Source organism: Oncorhynchus keta, unplaced genomic scaffold (assembly GCF_023373465.1).
Source record: "Oncorhynchus keta strain PuntledgeMale-10-30-2019 unplaced genomic scaffold, Oket_V2 Un_scaffold_15365_pilon_pilon, whole genome shotgun sequence".
NCBI lineage: Eukaryota > Metazoa > Chordata > Actinopteri > Salmoniformes > Salmonidae > Oncorhynchus > Oncorhynchus keta.
Genome location: NW_026290799.1, coordinates 205,504 through 222,071, shown reverse-complemented (window position 1 = coordinate 222,071; position 16,568 = coordinate 205,504). Strand labels below are relative to the sequence as shown.

At 44.9% G+C, this 16,568-nt stretch overlaps 2 protein-coding genes across 3 annotated transcripts; one reads left to right on the top strand and one right to left on the bottom strand.

Annotated features, from left to right (window-relative positions):
• The first annotated feature begins 15 nt into the window (after positions 1–15).
• On the top strand, positions 16–1,503 carry tmem186 (transmembrane protein 186). The gene is given in 3 exon segments (XM_035763099.2): positions 16–173; positions 440–614; positions 617–1,503. Coding segments are annotated over 3 exon segments (696 nt in total). The 5' UTR covers positions 16–170; the 3' UTR covers positions 1,135–1,503.
• LOC118376388 (4-aminobutyrate aminotransferase, mitochondrial) lies at positions 1,502–15,173 on the bottom strand. 2 transcript variants are annotated; one of them, XM_052514210.1, is made up of 17 exons: positions 15,022–15,077; positions 14,765–14,843; positions 13,108–13,208; positions 12,901–12,995; positions 10,913–10,942; positions 7,282–7,399; positions 7,096–7,145; positions 6,930–7,010; positions 6,583–6,675; positions 6,426–6,488; positions 6,265–6,328; positions 5,813–5,961; positions 5,490–5,627; positions 4,978–5,145; positions 4,176–4,322; positions 3,903–4,014; positions 1,502–2,161 (listed from the first exon to the last, which is right to left on the bottom strand). In XM_052514210.1, exons 4-17 carry the CDS (start codon positions 12,931–12,933, stop codon positions 2,040–2,042), a joined length of 1,368 nt encoding a protein of 455 aa, XP_052370170.1. In that variant the 5' UTR covers positions 12,934–12,995; positions 13,108–13,208; positions 14,765–14,843; positions 15,022–15,077; the 3' UTR covers positions 1,502–2,039. The 2 variants fall into 2 exon arrangements, with proteins under 2 accessions (XP_052370170.1, XP_052370169.1); XM_052514209.1 differs by lacking the exon at positions 13,108–13,208 and having other exon boundaries at positions 15,022–15,173.
• Positions 15,174–16,568: the final 1,395 nt, after the last annotated feature.

The following is a 16,568-nucleotide window of genomic DNA, read 5'->3' as shown; positions in this document are numbered from 1 at the left end:
TTGACCATATGTCGCTCTGCCCACAAGAGGGCGGAATTGCTCTTGGAACATTGGGTAAATTACTTCCTGTGCCAAAGTGCAAGGTCTGACCTAGCCATCTGGCTAACAGCGTGAATGATACATTCCTGAGACGTTTTCTCACATATTTTGCAAGATAGAAGCCAGCTAACATGGTTGGTAAATTAGTTATTTCTTATTGTCGCTTGACTCAATATTAGACTGTCAGTTGTATAGCCACTAATATAGAATAGAGTAAAACATAATACCGTTAGAATAAATTGGATGAATGAGGATGCAGCAAAAATAATCGGTTCTCTGTTGTATGGCTTCTTGCTCTCTAAACAGTTAGTAGTTTTAAACAAAAACAAAGTATTTTTGTATTTCTCATGTCTCCATCTGTTGCCCTCTACCCTACCCTCTCTCTGTCTCTATCCCACAGCATAGGTCTACAACACTCTTCCCTCAGCTGTCCTACCATGTGCTGGCCCACTGCAGAGGATACTGTGTGTTGAGAGGCAGCTCAAGGTCACTAATCTGTGGCCCACAACCCCATGTAGTCACCCGACTGGACCCAAGATGGACGCCTAGTATCCAACACAGCTACCCAGTACCCCCATCCCCCACATCACTGCTCTCACCAAATACTCTGATTTATCCACCCAAACATACAACCTCATCTACTCCTTACCTCACATCAAACTCCTGAGAGCGGTCTCCAGACTCAAACTGATCCAAACCGGAATCACCATGCTCTTACTCCCGCCCGTATACTACATGTATTTCCAAGGAGATGCTTCGTACCTACTGGTTAGCTACAGCACGGGGATAGCGGCGTTCGCAGCCGTCATGCTCTTCTCGGCTAGTCACTACCTGAGACGCGTCGTCGGGATGATGTACCTGGATGAGTCCCAGACGACGCTGAAAGTGTCTCACCTGACGTTCTGGGGACGCAGGAAGGACGTGTATCTGCCCGTGACGGACGTTATGACTCTGGGGGACACCGGGGACTCCATAGGGGAGACTATATTGAGGTTGAAGCGATATAGTAGTTCAGAGACGCTGTACTTCTCCACTAGACTGGGGCGTGTGGTGGATAGGCAGGCCTTTGAGAAAGTGTTTGGGACTTTGATTTGATGTTTTTATAGGGCTTTTCAGAGCCAAACCAGGCTGTACTGAGCCGAACAGAGCCAAGCCAAGCTGTACTGAGCCGAACAGAGCCCAGCCAAGCATCCACTATAGTTCCTGGAACTGTGCTGAAAAGATCTGAGCCAGCAGTTAGGTCTGGGTTGACACAGTGGTGTGAAAAGGGTATTTTATGTTGTGAGCATTTAAAATGTTGTATATTCAGCAGCTAAAGAGATGCCTACCTACATATACTGCAGTCTGTTCTGTCCCATTTCTTGACTACTGTGTGTGACCAAAAGAAACAGTGACATTTTGTGTTGGACAGCTGCTCAGACTCACAGCCTTCAATAAATACACCCTGATCATTTAAGCAACAAATATTTGACGGGTTTATTTTAAGGTACAGTACACAAAACACTATACAGAAAATGTCTACAGTTATTTGACCTTCAGAAAGTCCATTGCAATCAATCATCCCACAGTCATTTATGGAAATAATTTTCTTAAAGAGTTGGAGTGAAATAATGTACAGTAATATACAGGAGTGTATACCCTGATGGTCGTCTATGAAGATCTTGAAGAACCATCTGGCCTTAATGGCCGTATACCCTTCATCTCCACCCGGCACAGCCAGAAGAGGACTGGCCACCCCTCAGAGCCTGGTTCCTCTCTAGGTTTCCTCCTAGGTTCCTGCCTTTCTAGGGAGTTTTTCCGAGACACCGTGCTTCTATATCTGCATTGCTTGCCATTTGGAGTTTTAGGCTGGATTTCTGTAAAATCACTTTGTGACATCAGCTGATGTAAAAAGGGCTTTGTAAATACATTTGATTGATTGGAGGAGTGTCAACCTCTTCACTGCAGATTCACAGTATGGGTCTGTTTGAGCAGGGCCACGTTGGATTCCTGTGTAGACTCTACTTGAGCTCAGCGATTGCGTCATTAAAGATATCCAGGAAGAGATGAGCATGGTGTTCTCTGAACACCAGAGCTGGTCGGAACCGGATAGACTGGGTTCCACAGCCCCCTAGAACCACACCTGGAACAAGAAAACAACATCATAAATAGTATTCATTCTTTACTAACGAATCAGCGATTCACTTGATAGTACTACTGAATGTAAGTGATATGGATGTACCTTATTGATACTAAGCTAGTAAATATTATGCTGGATATTCTCCTGCATGTTCTTGAATCATTTTATAATCTTGCTAAATTGATAGTCTTATTCTTTTAGTTTATTCATCAGATCCTACGTGCTAAGAGTCTTACCCTTATTCCTGGCCTAGAGGATTCATCACATCCAACATGCTAAGAGTCTTACCCTTATTCCTGGCCTAGAGGATTCATCACATCCTACATGCTAAGAGTCTTACCCTTATTCCTGGCCTAGAGGATTCATCACATCCTACATGCTAAGAGTCTTACCCTTATTCCTGGCCTAGAGGATTCATCACATCCTACATGCTAAGAGTCTTACCCTTATTCCTGGCCTAGAGGATTCATCACATCCAACATGCTAAGATTCTTACCCTTATTCCTGACCTGGAGGATTCATCACATCCAACATGCTAAGATTCTTACCCTTATTCCTGGCCTAGAGGATTCATCACATCCAACATGCTAAGATTCTTACCCTTATTCCTGGCCTAGAGGATTCATCACATCCAACATGCTAAGAGTCTTACCCTTATTCCTGGCCTAGAGGATTCATCACATCCAACATGCTAAGAGTCTTACCCTTATTCCTGGCCTAGAGGATTCATCACATCCAACATGCTAAGATTCTTACCCTTATTCCTGGCCTAGAGGATTCATCACATCCAATATGCTAAGAGTCTTACCCTTATTCCTGGCCTAGAGGATTCATCACATCCAACATGCTAAGAGTCTTACCCTTATTCCTGGCCTAGAGGATTCATCACATCCAACATGCTAAGAGTCTTACCCTTATTCCTGGCCTAGAGGATTCATCACATCCAACATGCTAAGATTCTTACCCTTATTCCTGGCCTAGAGGATTCATCACATCCTACATGCTAAGAGTCTTACCCTTATTCTTGGCCTGGAGGATTCATCACATCCTACATGCTAAGAGTCTTACCCTTATTCCTGGCCTGGAAGATTCATCAGATCCTACATGCTAAGAGTCTTACCCTTATTCCTGGCCTGGAGGATTCATCACATCCTACATGCTAAGAGTCTTACCCTTATTCCTGGCCTAGATGATTCATCACATCCTACATGCTAAGAGTCTTACCGTTATTACTGGCCTAGAGGATTCATCACATCCATCATGCTCAGAGTCTTACCCTTATTCCTGGCCTAGAGGATTCATCACATCCTACATGCTAAGAGTCTTACCCTTATTCCTGACCTGGAGGATTCATCAGATCCTACATGCTAAGAATCTGACCCTTATTCCTGACCTAGAGGATTCATCACATCCTACATGCTAAGAGTCTTACCCTTATTCCTGACCTGGAGGATTCATCACATCCTACATGCTAAGAGTCTTACCCTTATTCCTGACCTGGAGGATTCATCACATCCTACATGCTAAGAGTCTTACCCTTATTCCTGGCCTAGAGGATTCATCACATCCATCATGCTCAGAGTCTTACCCTTATTCCTGGCCTAGAGGATTCATCACATCCTACATGCTAAGAGTCTTACCCTTATTCCTGGCCTAGAGGATTCATCAGATCCTACATGCTAAGAGTCTTACCCTTATTCCTGGCCTTGAGGATTCATCAGATCCTACATGCTAAGAGTCATACCCTTATTCCTGGCCTTGAGGAGGAGGAGGTTGCGTGTGTCTTCATCCTTAACATCGATGGCACAGAACGTCCCGATGCCCCTCGCTTTACTGAGCAAGTGGGGGTACTTATCCTTGAAGAGAGAGGAGCGGGGTGATGCATGCTGTCTCATACACACACACACACTACAAACGACCACTCTCCCTCTACTCATAACACAACCACAGTAAATATCAAACAGTGATCATTCTTCACTCCCCTAACAGTGACTCCTAACCTTTGACTCTAACTCACCTGTAGGTCGTAGAGTCCCTCCAGCATGACCTTGCCTGACTTCTTGGCCTGGTCCAGCAGGTTCTCTGTCTTGATGACCTTTATGACCTCGGTCAGCAACAGGTTCTTAGTGTGGTCTCCAAGCCACGTGTTGAAGATCCTGAACGGCTGGAGAAGAAAATAAGAGGAGAGGAGAGAAGAAGAGATGAGAAGAGGAGATGGGAGAAGAAGTGAGGAGAGAAGAGAAAGAAGAGGAGGAGAGAATAAGAGAGAGAGAGGAGATGGGAGAAGAAGTGAGGAGAGAAGAGAAAGGAGAGGAGAAGAGATGAGAAGAGGAGATGGGAGAAGAAGTGAGGAGAGAAGAGGAGATGGGAGAAGAAGTGAGGAGAGAAGAGAAAGGAGAGGAGAAGAGGAGATGGGAGAAGAAGTGAGGAGAGAAGAGGAGATGGGAGAAGAAGTGAGGAGAGAAGAGAAAGGAGAGGAGAAGAGGAGATGGGAGAAGAAGTGAGGAGAGAAGAGAAAGGAGAGGAGAAGAGATGAGGAGATGGGAGAAGAAGTGAGGAGAGAAGAGAAAGGAGATGGGAGAAGAGAGATGGGAGAAGAAGTGAGGAGAGAAGAGAAAGGAGAGGAGAAGAGGAGATGGGAGAAGAAGTGAGGAGAGAAGAGAAAGGAGATGGGAGAAGAAGTGAGGAGAGAAGAGATGAGAAGAGGAGATGGGAGAAGAGCAGGAAAGAAAATAAGGTGAAAAGGTTGTTATAAAAGTACCACACATACACACACACATACATACACATATACACACCCACCCACACACACACACTACCTTGTCAGGCTGAAAGCTATCTTTCTGGTAGTATCCTCCTGTCAGCATCTTCTTGCTGAAGGAGACGATGTCAGCGGGGTCGTCCAATCCCCAGTGCTCGTGGGCCCAGAATTTCCCCGTAGACCCACCCCCTGTCTGCACCTCATCCACTAGGAAGGCACAGCCATGCTGACGGACACACAAAGGTCAGTAGGTTGAAATGACTAAAGACCTGTGTAATCACAATACTGTTTACAGTGTACTTACACAGTAAAGTACTGATTTCTAGATGAGTGTACCTTGATAGCTTCATATTATTTACCAATTAATGTATTTAAAGAAGTATTTGATAAAACACACCTTAGTAGGTGTGGCTTATACCAAGTCTCAATTAAAGAAATTCTACTCAATTTCTACTAATTTGATCATTTTCACTAACAATCAAGAGAATCAAATCAGTTAGATTGTCAGCATGATTCATATCCCTCCAGATGCTCTGTACTCTGTCAAACCAGTAAGGATCCTTTCTCTACCTTCTTGGTGATTCCCCTGAGCTTAGTGTAGAAGTCGAAGGAGGCGTGGTTATCCCCTCCCTCTGCCTGGATTGGCTCGATCACCACCCCCGCCACGTGCCGACCCTTCTGATTCCACTTCACTATCAGGTCCTCCGCCTGAGATGGGAGGGATTGAACAAGAGATGAGAGGAATAGAGGCAGGAATGAAGGTCAGGGGGGAGAATGAAAGAATGGACAGTTCAGATGGATGGGAATGGATTGATGAGAGGAATAAGGGATGAGAGTCAGTTGGATGGTCAGATTAGGAAGAAGAGATACTGTATATATAGAGAGAGACTCACCTCCTCCAAGCAGCGTGCCTCCTCCCGTGCGTTCTCCCTCTCGAACTGGTCCAGGGGGTACCTCAGCTGGGGGAAGGGGGCGATGGGCCAGTCAAAAGACGGCACGTCTAGCTTCTGTATGGCCTTGGTGTGAGTGGTGGCCAGACAGCCTGGGAGAATAGAAGAGCCTTGAGTTCAGACTTGATATTAGGTGGTTCTAAAAACCTATGTATTGTCATTGCAATTACCTACATCCCAGTTGGAAGTACTGTGTGTACCCACTCAGTACCCTAGTCAGATTGTATCAGCCTAAGTAACTACTATGTAAGTACCGTGTGTACCCACTCAGTACCCTAGTCAGATTGTATCAGCCTAAGTAATTACTATGTAAGTACCGTGTGTACCCACTCAGTACCCTAGTCAGATTGTATCAGCCTAAGTAACTACTATGTAAGTACATATTAAAGTCTTACCCAGAGTTCTTCCGTGAAATCCGCCCATGAAGGACAGAAGAGTCAGGTCAGGGCAGCCAGGAACCTGGAAAAAGAACGAGAGAACACCAGCCTGAGAAACTGCTGGCCCTATATAACAAAAGGACAAACAGGAGAGTTGTGAGGGAGTGTGAGTCACCTACCTGGTTGATGACACTAGTTCTTACTTCCTCTGGAGTTGGTTCCGGAGTTCCTCTCATCTTGTTCTAACAAACACATAGAGTAAAAGCCTGCTATATATACAGCCCATATTTAATATAGACTTTATAATTGCGTTACTATCCATGGTCCTGCCCTTACTCTGTACCAGATGAAGATGGCTTTGTAGGCGTTCTCATTGGAGCAGGATCCACAGGCCATGGTCTGGACCCGGCTGAAGCCCTTCGGTGCCACCTAGTGGATAAATGGAGGAAGTGCACCAGTCATGTAAGAGCTTGAGTTATTTGATTTCATTCCATTTATTCTTGGGTTTGAATCCGTTAATGAAGTACAAAGTCCAGGGGATAACACAATACAGTATCATTGAACACTTATTTCCAATGTGGTCCTCTGTGTCACAATATGTCTTGAAAATGTATGCATGGTTAGTAATAGTGTTAAACAGGCTGTGATGTTATATTCCGAGGTGTATTTGAAATCAAACTTACTGCCATCAGGCCGTTGACAAGCTTCTCAGGGAATTGCTCTGGTGGCATCATCCCAAGAGCTGGTCGGTTGACAAACGTTCCCTGACACAGATTGTAGAAAATAGTAACACATTATCAATGGCAAATCAAATGTCTTTCAATTCTCAAGATCAATTTTGCTGCTTACCATATTTTTCGGATCCGTCATGACTTTTGTGAGTGCCGGGTGATTGTATCCTGGAAATCACACAGAGAAAAACATACATTTGAAGTCTTTGGGTCTTTCAGTGCTTTGACTCATCCTTGTGGCCAAGAGTTTTTCCTGACCACGTGACCTGACCAGGAACAACTCTGGGTCCTATAGAATACCCACCTATGGGTATGGATGCGATCTGGGTGTAGACATCCAGCATGCGGTTCCCATCCACGTCCACCAGGTAGTTACCTTTACTCTCCTCATAGTCACAGAAGAAGTTCACCTGGACAATACTCTGTAGAGGGGGACAGAGATGTTCACCTGGACAACACTCTGTAGAGGGGGACAGAGATGTTCACCTGGACAACACTCTGTAGAGGGGGACAGAGATGTTCACCTGGACAACACTCTGTAGAGGGGGACAGAGATGTTCACCTGGACAACACTCTGTAGAGGGGGACAGAGATGTTCACCTGGACAACACTCTGTAGAGGGGGGCAGAGATGTTCACCTGGACAACACTCTGTAGAGGGGGACAGAGATGTTCACCTGGACAACACTCTGTAGAGGGGGACAGAGATGTTCATCTGGACAACACTCTGTAGAGGGGGACAGAGATGTTCATCTGGACAACACTCTGTAGAGGGGGGCAGAGATGTTCACCTGGACAACACTCTGTAGAGGGGGACAGAGATGTTCACCTGGACAACACTCTGTAGAGGGGGACAGAGATGTTCACCTGGACAACACTCTGTAGAGGGGGACAGAGATGTTCACCTGGACAACACTCTGTAGAGGGGGACAGAGATGTTCACCTGGACAACACTCTGTAGAGGGGGCAGAGATGTTCACCTGGACAACACTCTGTAGAGGGGGACAGAGATGTTCACCTGGACAACACTCTGTAGAGGGGGACAGAGATGTTCACCTGGACAACACTCTGTAGAGGGGGCAGAGATGTTCACCTGGACAACACTCTGTAGAGGGGACAGAGATGTTCACCTGGACAACACTCTGTAGAGGGGGACAGAGATGTTCACCTGGACAACACTCTGTAGAGGGGGACAGAGATGTTCACCTGGACAACACTCTGTAGAGGGGGACAGAGATGTTCACCTGGACAACACTCTGTAGGGGGACAGAGATGTTCACCTGGACAACACTCTGTAGAGGGGACAGAGATGTTCACCTGGACAACACTCTGTAGAGGGGGCAGAGATGTTCACCTGGACAACACTCTGTAGAGGGGACAGAGATGTTCACCTGGACAACACTCTGTAGAGGGGACAGAGATGTTCACCTGGACAACACTCTGTAGAGGGGTACAGAGATGTTCACCTGGACAACACTCTGTAGAGGGGGACAGAGATGTTCACCTGGACAACACTCTGTAGAGGGGGACAGAGATGTTCAGCTGGACAACACTCTGTAGAGGGGGACAGAGATGTTCAGCTGGACAACACTCTGTAGAGGGGGACAGAGATGTTCAGCTGGACAACACTCTGTAGAGGAGACAGAGATGTTCACCTGGACAACACTCTGTAGAGGGGGACAGAGATGTTCACCTGGACAACACTCTGTAGAGGGGGACAGAGATGTTCACCTGGACAACACTCTGTAGAGGGGGACAGAGATGTTCACCTGGACAACACTCTGTAGAGGGGGACAGAGATGTTCACCTGGACAACACTCTGTAGAGGGGGACAGAGATGTTCACCTGGACAACACTCTGTAGAGGGGGACAGAGATGTTCACCTGGACAACACTCTGTAGAGGGGGACAGAGATGTTCACCTGGACAACACTCTGTAGAGGGGGACAGAGATGTTCACCTGGACAACACTCTGTAGAGGGGACAGAGATGTTCACCTGGACAACACTCTGGACAGAGATGTTCACTGGACAACACTGTGTAGAGGGGGCAGAGATGTTCACCTGGACAACACTCTGTAGAGGGGGACAGAGATGTTCACCTGGACAACACTCTGTAGAGGGGACAGAGATGTTCACCTGGACAACACTCTGTAGAGGGGGACAGAGATGTTCACCTGGACAACACTCTGTAGAGGGGGACAGAGATGTTCACCTGGACAACACTCTGTAGAGGGGGACAGAGATGTTCACCTGGACAACACTCTGTAGAGGGGACAGAGATGTTCACCTGGACAACACTCTGTAGAGGGGGACAGAGATGTTCACCTGGACAACACTCTGTAGAGGGGACAGAGATGTTCACCTGGACAACACTCTGTAGAGGGGGACAGAGATGTTCACCTGGACAACACTCTGTAGAGGGGGCAGAGATGTTCACCTGGACAACACTCTGTAGAGGGGGACAGAGATGTTCACCTGGACAACACTCTGTAGAGGGGGCAGAGATGTTCACCTGGACAACACTCTGTAGAGGGGGACAGAGATGTTCACCTGGACAACACTCTGTAGAGGGGACAGAGATGTTCACCTGGACAACACTCTGTAGAGGGGGACAGAGATGTTCACCTGGACAACACTCTGTAGAGGGGGCAGAGATGTTCACCTGGACAACACTCTGTAGAGGGGGACAGAGATGTTCACCTGGACAACACTCTGTAGAGGGGGCAGAGATGTTCACCTGGACAACACTCTGTAGAGGGGGACAGAGATGTTCACCTGGACAACACTCTGTAGAGGGGGACAGAGATGTTCACCTGGACAACACTCTGTAGAGGGGGACAGAGATGTTCACCTGGACAACACTCTGTAGAGGGGGCAGAGATGTTCACCTGGACAACACTCTGTAGAGGGGACAGAGATGTTCACCTGGACAACACTCTGTAGAGGGGGACAGAGATGTTCACCTGGACAACACTCTGTAGAGATGTTCAGGGACAACACTCTGTAGAGGGGGACAGAGATGTTCACCTGGACAACACTCTGTAGAGGGGGACAGAGATGTTCAGCTGGACAACACTCTGTAGAGGGGGACAGAGATGTTCAGCTGGACAACACTCTGTAGAGGGGGACAGAGATGTTCAGCTGGACAACACTCTGTAGAGGGGGACAGAGATGTTCAGCTGGACAACACTCTGTAGAGGGGGACAGAGATGTTCAGCTGGACAACACTCTGTAGAGGGGGACAGAGATGTTCAGCTGGACAACACTCTGTAGAGGAGACAGAGATGTTCACCTGGACAACACTCTGTAGAGGGGGACAGAGATGTTCACCTGGACAACACTCTGTAGAGGGGGACAGAGATGTTCACCTGGACAACACTCTGTAGAGGGGGACAGAGATGTTCACCTGGACAACACTCTGTAGAGGGGGACAGAGATGTTCATCTGGACAACACTCTGTAGAGGGGGACAGAGATGTTCACCTGGACAACACTCTGTAGAGGGGGACAGAGATGTTCACCTGGACAACACTCTGTAGAGGGGGACAGAGATGTTCACCTGGACAACACTCTGTAGAGGGGGACAGAGATGTTCACCTGGACAACACTCTGTAGAGGGGGACAGAGGTGTTCACCTGGACAACACTCTGTAGAGGGGGACAGAGATGTTCAGCTGGACAACACTCTGTAGAGGGGGACAGAGATGTTCAAGGGGGACAGAGAAGAGGCTATCTTCACTGGTGCCGTTACACATGACACATCGTACAAATCCGATGTGATACGACTTGTGGACAGAGGACGTCAAGGAGAATAAGCCACTTTTTTCTCGATGTGGACATTTCTCTTCACCACCTCTCTTTTTGTCCTTCAGCAGTGACATGACATTTCATTCATATTATATCATATAAATGTGAGTGGGTTATGTGTATTTCTTACCTGAATACTCTCCAGTTGTTGTGCTAGGATCTGTGGAGAACAACAGTGGAGATGAATGGATACTACCAGTACTTAAGAAACAACCATGCCCTGAATTTAAAGTGCTTTGAATGATGTGTAATTGATTGATCCCTGAGAGCTTTGGCCTGGCCAATGTTAATAGTCACAAGATATTTCACAAACCTTTCATTAAAAAATATGTTGTTCCCCTTACCATCCCTGCTACCCGAACTAACAGACAACAATACCGTTAGACAGTTGGCACTTTGAAGTGAGGGACAGATTTACTAAGCATTTTTTTGCACATGTTTTTTTCCATACGAGAATGAAACACAATCCCATAAAACTTTAATAGTGTCATTTTTCTTGCGTTGCAAAAGTGTGATAAACTTAGTAGGTCTGGTCCTAGGTGTGATAAACTTAGTAGGTCTGGTCCTAGGTGTGATAAACTTAGTAGGTCTGGTCCTAGGTGTGATAAACTTAGTAGGTCTGGTCCTAGGTGTGATAAACTTAGTAGGACTGGTCCTAGGTGTAAACTTAGTGGATGGTCCTAGGTGTGATAAACTTAGTAGGACTGGTCCTAGGTGTGATAAACTTAGTAGGACTGGTCCTAGGTGTGATAAACTTAGTAGGTCTGGTCCTAGGTGTGATAAACTTAGTAGGACTGGTCCTAGGTGTGATAAACTTAGTAGGACTGCTCCTAGGTGTGATAAACTTAGTAGGACTGGTCCTAGGTGTGATAAACTTAGTAGGACTGGTCCTAGGTGTGATAAACTTAGTAGGACTGGTCCTAGGTGTGATAAACTTAGTAGGACTGGTCCTAGGTGATGATAAACTTAGTAGGACTGGTCCTAGGTGTGATAAACTGGGACTGGTCCTAGGTGTGATAAACTTAGTAGGACTGGTCCTAGGTGTGATAAACTTCCTAGTAGGGACTGGTCCTAGGTCCTTAGTAGGACTGGTCCTAGGTGTGATAAACTTAGTAGGACTGGTCCTAGGTGTGATAAACTTAGTAGGACTGGTCCTAGGTGTGTAGGACTGGTCCTAGGTGTGAATAAACTTAGTAGGACTGGTCCTAGGTGTGATAAACTTAGTAGGACTGGTCCTAGGTGTGATAAACTTAGTAGGACTGGTCCTAGGTGTGATAAACTTAGTAGGTCTGGTCCTAGGTGTGATAAACTTAGTAGGACTGGTCCTAGGTGTGATAAACTTAGTAGGACTGGTCCTAGGTGTGATAAACTTAGTAGGACTGGTCCTAGGTGTGATAAACTTAGTAGGACTGGTCCTAGGTGTGATAAACTTAGTAGGACTGGTCCTAGGTGTGATAAACTTAGTAGGACTGGTCCTAGGTGTGATAAACTTAGTAGGACTGGTCCTAGGTGTGATAAACTTAGTAGGTCTGGTCCTAGGTGTGATAAACTTAGTAGGACTGGTCCTAGGTGTGATAAACTTAGTAGGACTGGTCCTAGGTGTGATAAACTTAGTAGGACTGGTCCTAGGTGTGATAAACTTAGTAGGACTGGTCCTAGGTGTGATAAACTTAGTAGGACTGGTCCTAGGTGTGATAAACTTAGTAGGACTGGTCTTAGGTGTGATAAACTTAGTAGGTCTGGTCCTAGGTGTGGATAAACTTAAACTTAGTAGGACTGGTCCTAGGTGTGATAAACTTAGTAGGTCTGGTCCTAGGTGTGATAAACTTAGTAGGAACTGGTCCTAGGTGATAAACTTAGTAGGAACTCCTAGGTGTGATAAACTTAGTAGGACTGGTCCTAGGTGTGATAAACTTAGTAGGACTGGTCCTAGGTGTGATAAACTTAGTAGGTCTGGTCCTAGGTGTGATAAACTTAGTAGGACTGGTCCTAGGTGTGATAAACTTAGTAGGACTGGTCCTAGGTGTGATAAACTTAGTAGGACTGGTCCTAGGTGTGATAAACTTAGTAGGTCTGGTCCTAGGTGTGACATGGTTGAGTGTTGATCCATTGAGTTACCTTAGATCTGGGACCTGGAACCTCCGTCTTCATACAAGGACCATCAAACTCAACTTCCTCAACTCTTTTAGCGGTTGTTTGTTGATGGCGGTGTCCTATGGACAATGGGAATGAGATTCTATGGGTTATTTGAGTTCTGAAGTTTTGTGCCAACGCCAAAAACGCATCCAATCAGTGGGAAGTCACAGTACGGCAAATCACACATACCTCACGAGGAAGCTAGATATTCATCTGTAATGAGTTGGATCAAGAGGAGTGCGCAGAGGTGGGAATTAATGATCAACTGTGTTTTCCAGTTGTGTCTTGTTCTGGGAAGTTGAATGGCTTAAAGACATGATGCTTGTTTGACTGACAGAAAGTACAGATATAGGATCTTCATTTGAGCCAGTAACGGGATAATTCATGGACATTTTTGCACGGTTTGATACATTTTTCGTAAGCGAAAATCAAGTCCGACATTTTCAAAGTGGAAATGACAAACTTCAGAAGCCTTTTTAAAACTTCAAATACACAAGTTTAAAATGTCCTGCGTTGCAGAAAAGTTCTCCTGCAACCGGGTGATCAAATGTAGCGATAATAACATAATGTAGCGATGCATTCAGAAACTCACAAGACATTCCACAATCTCCTTCCTTTCTTCCAATTATCATTGTGTTGAACTTATTAGTTATTACCATAATGTTGAATATGTACTATCTTTCTATAAATAGCATGTGAGAAGCCAGCATTACCTATCACTAAACAGCTAATTCTCCAGTGTAAAAACAATAAAAAACACAGTGTTAAATCAGCACTGAAAGTGTGGAGTCTGTGGACCCATATACACACAGGAACAGTGTTAAATCAGCACTGAAAGTGTGGAGTCTGTGGACCCATATACACACAGGAACAGTGTTAAATTAACACTGAAAGTGTGGAGTCTGTGGACCCATATACACACAGGAACAGTGTTAAATTAACACTGAAAGTGTGGAGTCTGTGGACCCATATACACACAGGAACAGTGTTAAATTAACACTGAAAGTGTGGAGTCTGTGGACCCATATACACACAGGAACAGTGTTAAATTAACACTGAAAGTGTGGAGTCTGTGGACCCATATACACACAGGAACAGTGTTAAATTAACACTGAAAGTGTGGAGTCTGTGGATCCATATACACACAGGAACATTGTTAAATCAGTACTGAAAGTGTGGAGTCTGTGGACCCATATACACACAGGAACAGTGTCAAATTAACACTGAAAGTGTGGAGTCTGTGGATCCATATACACACAGGAACAGTGTTAAATCAGCACTGAAAGTGTGGAGTCTGTGGACCCATATACACACAGGAACAGTGTTAAATTAACACTGAAAGTGTGGAGTCTGTGGACCCATATACACACAGGAACAGTGTTAAATTAACACTGAAAGTGTGGAGTCTGTGGACCCATATACACACAGGAACAGTGTTAAATTAACACTGAAAGTGTGGAGTCTGTGGACCCATATACACACAGGAACAGTGTTAAATTAACACTGAAAGTGTGGAGTCTGTGGACCCATATACACACAGGAACAGTGTTAAATTAACACTGAAAGTGTGGAGTCTGTGGACCCATATACACACAGGAACAGTGTTAAATTAACACTGAAAGTGTGGAGTCTGTGGACCCATATACACACAGGAACAGTGTTAAATGAACACACTGCTTTGTGTAAAGCCTTATTGAAATATTTCCCAGAGTGCCTTGCCTTTCGAGTAAATTGTAGACTTTACCACCCATGACTGTATTTGTTAGTGACAGAGACATGGTTGTAGCATTCATCCATTTTGATAGATCTACTATGGTAAGCCATATAGAAGTTTCTCTCCTCTTACCTGAAGCAGACAACCCACGGCTGTGTCTCAGAGAGGAAGCAAGATGACGGCTTAGAATACTGGAGGCCATGCTCCTCAGCTACCACAAGAAGAATGCAAAAAAAGGTTGATTTTTTCATATTTTCTTGACACTCTGCACATAAATACCAATAAGAAATAGGTTATCACACATACAGTATACTCTTAAAAATAGAATATTCATATCAAATGATGCTGGTTGACTGCTCAGTATTTTGAAATGTAAAGGAAACACTCACTGTGGAAGTGTGAAAATGTGATGCAGGTGGAACCACAAGACTGTATGCCATCGTCCTTACTCCACAACAGTCTTTTATATCTCAACCTCAGCCATTTAGAGAAGCGGGTGTGGAGGTGGGGGCCAGTGCGGAATCGTCCGGTATCCCACACACCACTATCATTGACTAGACTGCTCTCCGGGAGACTAAAGGGTCAGGTCATGACAGTAATAATTGCAGATACAGGATGTATCAAAATAGGTTGGTTTTAGATTAACTCCGTTTTGTAAGAGGACTTCTATGACAGGTCAGGGAGGGTTTCATGTATTCATTCATTGCTGAGGTCAAGATTGTTACATCCTGAAATGTCCAGTTTTCCAAAAGGTCAAACGTTAAGCATTGGTAGACTTTGGAACGACAGGTTAACATGATTCCTTTGGATGTTTATTCTGGCATGAAAACATTGAGATGAAACTGTGACTAACTTCTCTTTATTAAAGCCTTATAGACCAAGAACCTTCCTGGCTAAAGCCTGTATGTGTACTACATTCTGGTCTACAGTTTAACACAGGCAGCATTCCCGTTACATCTCTTGGAATAGAAGAACCTTCCTGGCTAAAGCCTGTATGTGTACTACGTTCTGGTCTACAGTTTAACACAGGCAGCATTCCCATTACATCTCTTGGAATAGAAGAACCTTCCTGGCTAAAGCCTGTATGTGTACTACGTTCTGGTCTACAGTTTAACACAGGCAGCATTCCCATTACATCTCTTGGAATAGAAGAACCTTCCTGGCTAAAGCCTGTATGTGTACTACATTCTGGTCTACAGTTTAACACAGGCAGCATTCCCATTACATCTCTTGGAATAGAAGAACCTTCCTGGCTAAAGCCTGTATGTGTACTACATTCTGGTCTACAGTTTAACACAGGCAGCATTCCCATTACATCTCTTGGAATAGAAGAACCTTCCTGGCTAAAGCCTGTATGTGTACTACATTCTGGTCTACAGTTTAACACAGGCAGCATTCCCATTACATCTCTTGGAATAGAAGAACCTTCCTGGCTAAAGCCTGTATGTGTACTACACTCTGGTCTACAGTTTAACACAGGCAGCATTCCCATTACATCTCTTGGAATAGAAGAACCTTCCTGGCTAAAGCCTGTATGTGTACTACATTCTGGTCTACAGTTTAACACAGGCAGCATTCCCATTACATCTCTTGGAATAGAAAAGTGTTGATAAAACACATTTGTCAACATGTTTTTTTTAAATCAGCATTGCATACAACGGACAGGTTTTCAAATACTGCTTTTCCAAACATATACATATTGTATTGCAATTACATAATTACAAGATCAAAATCTTTGCAACATTTACAGTGTAAATAAAGTTGAAGTCGGAAGTTTACATACACCTTAGGCAAATACATTTAAATACATTCCTGACATTTAATCCTAGTAAAAATCCCCTGTCTCAGGTCAGTTAGGATCACCACTTTATTTTAAGAATGTGAAATGTCAGAATAATAGTAGAGCAAATTATTTATTTCAGCTTTTATGTATTTT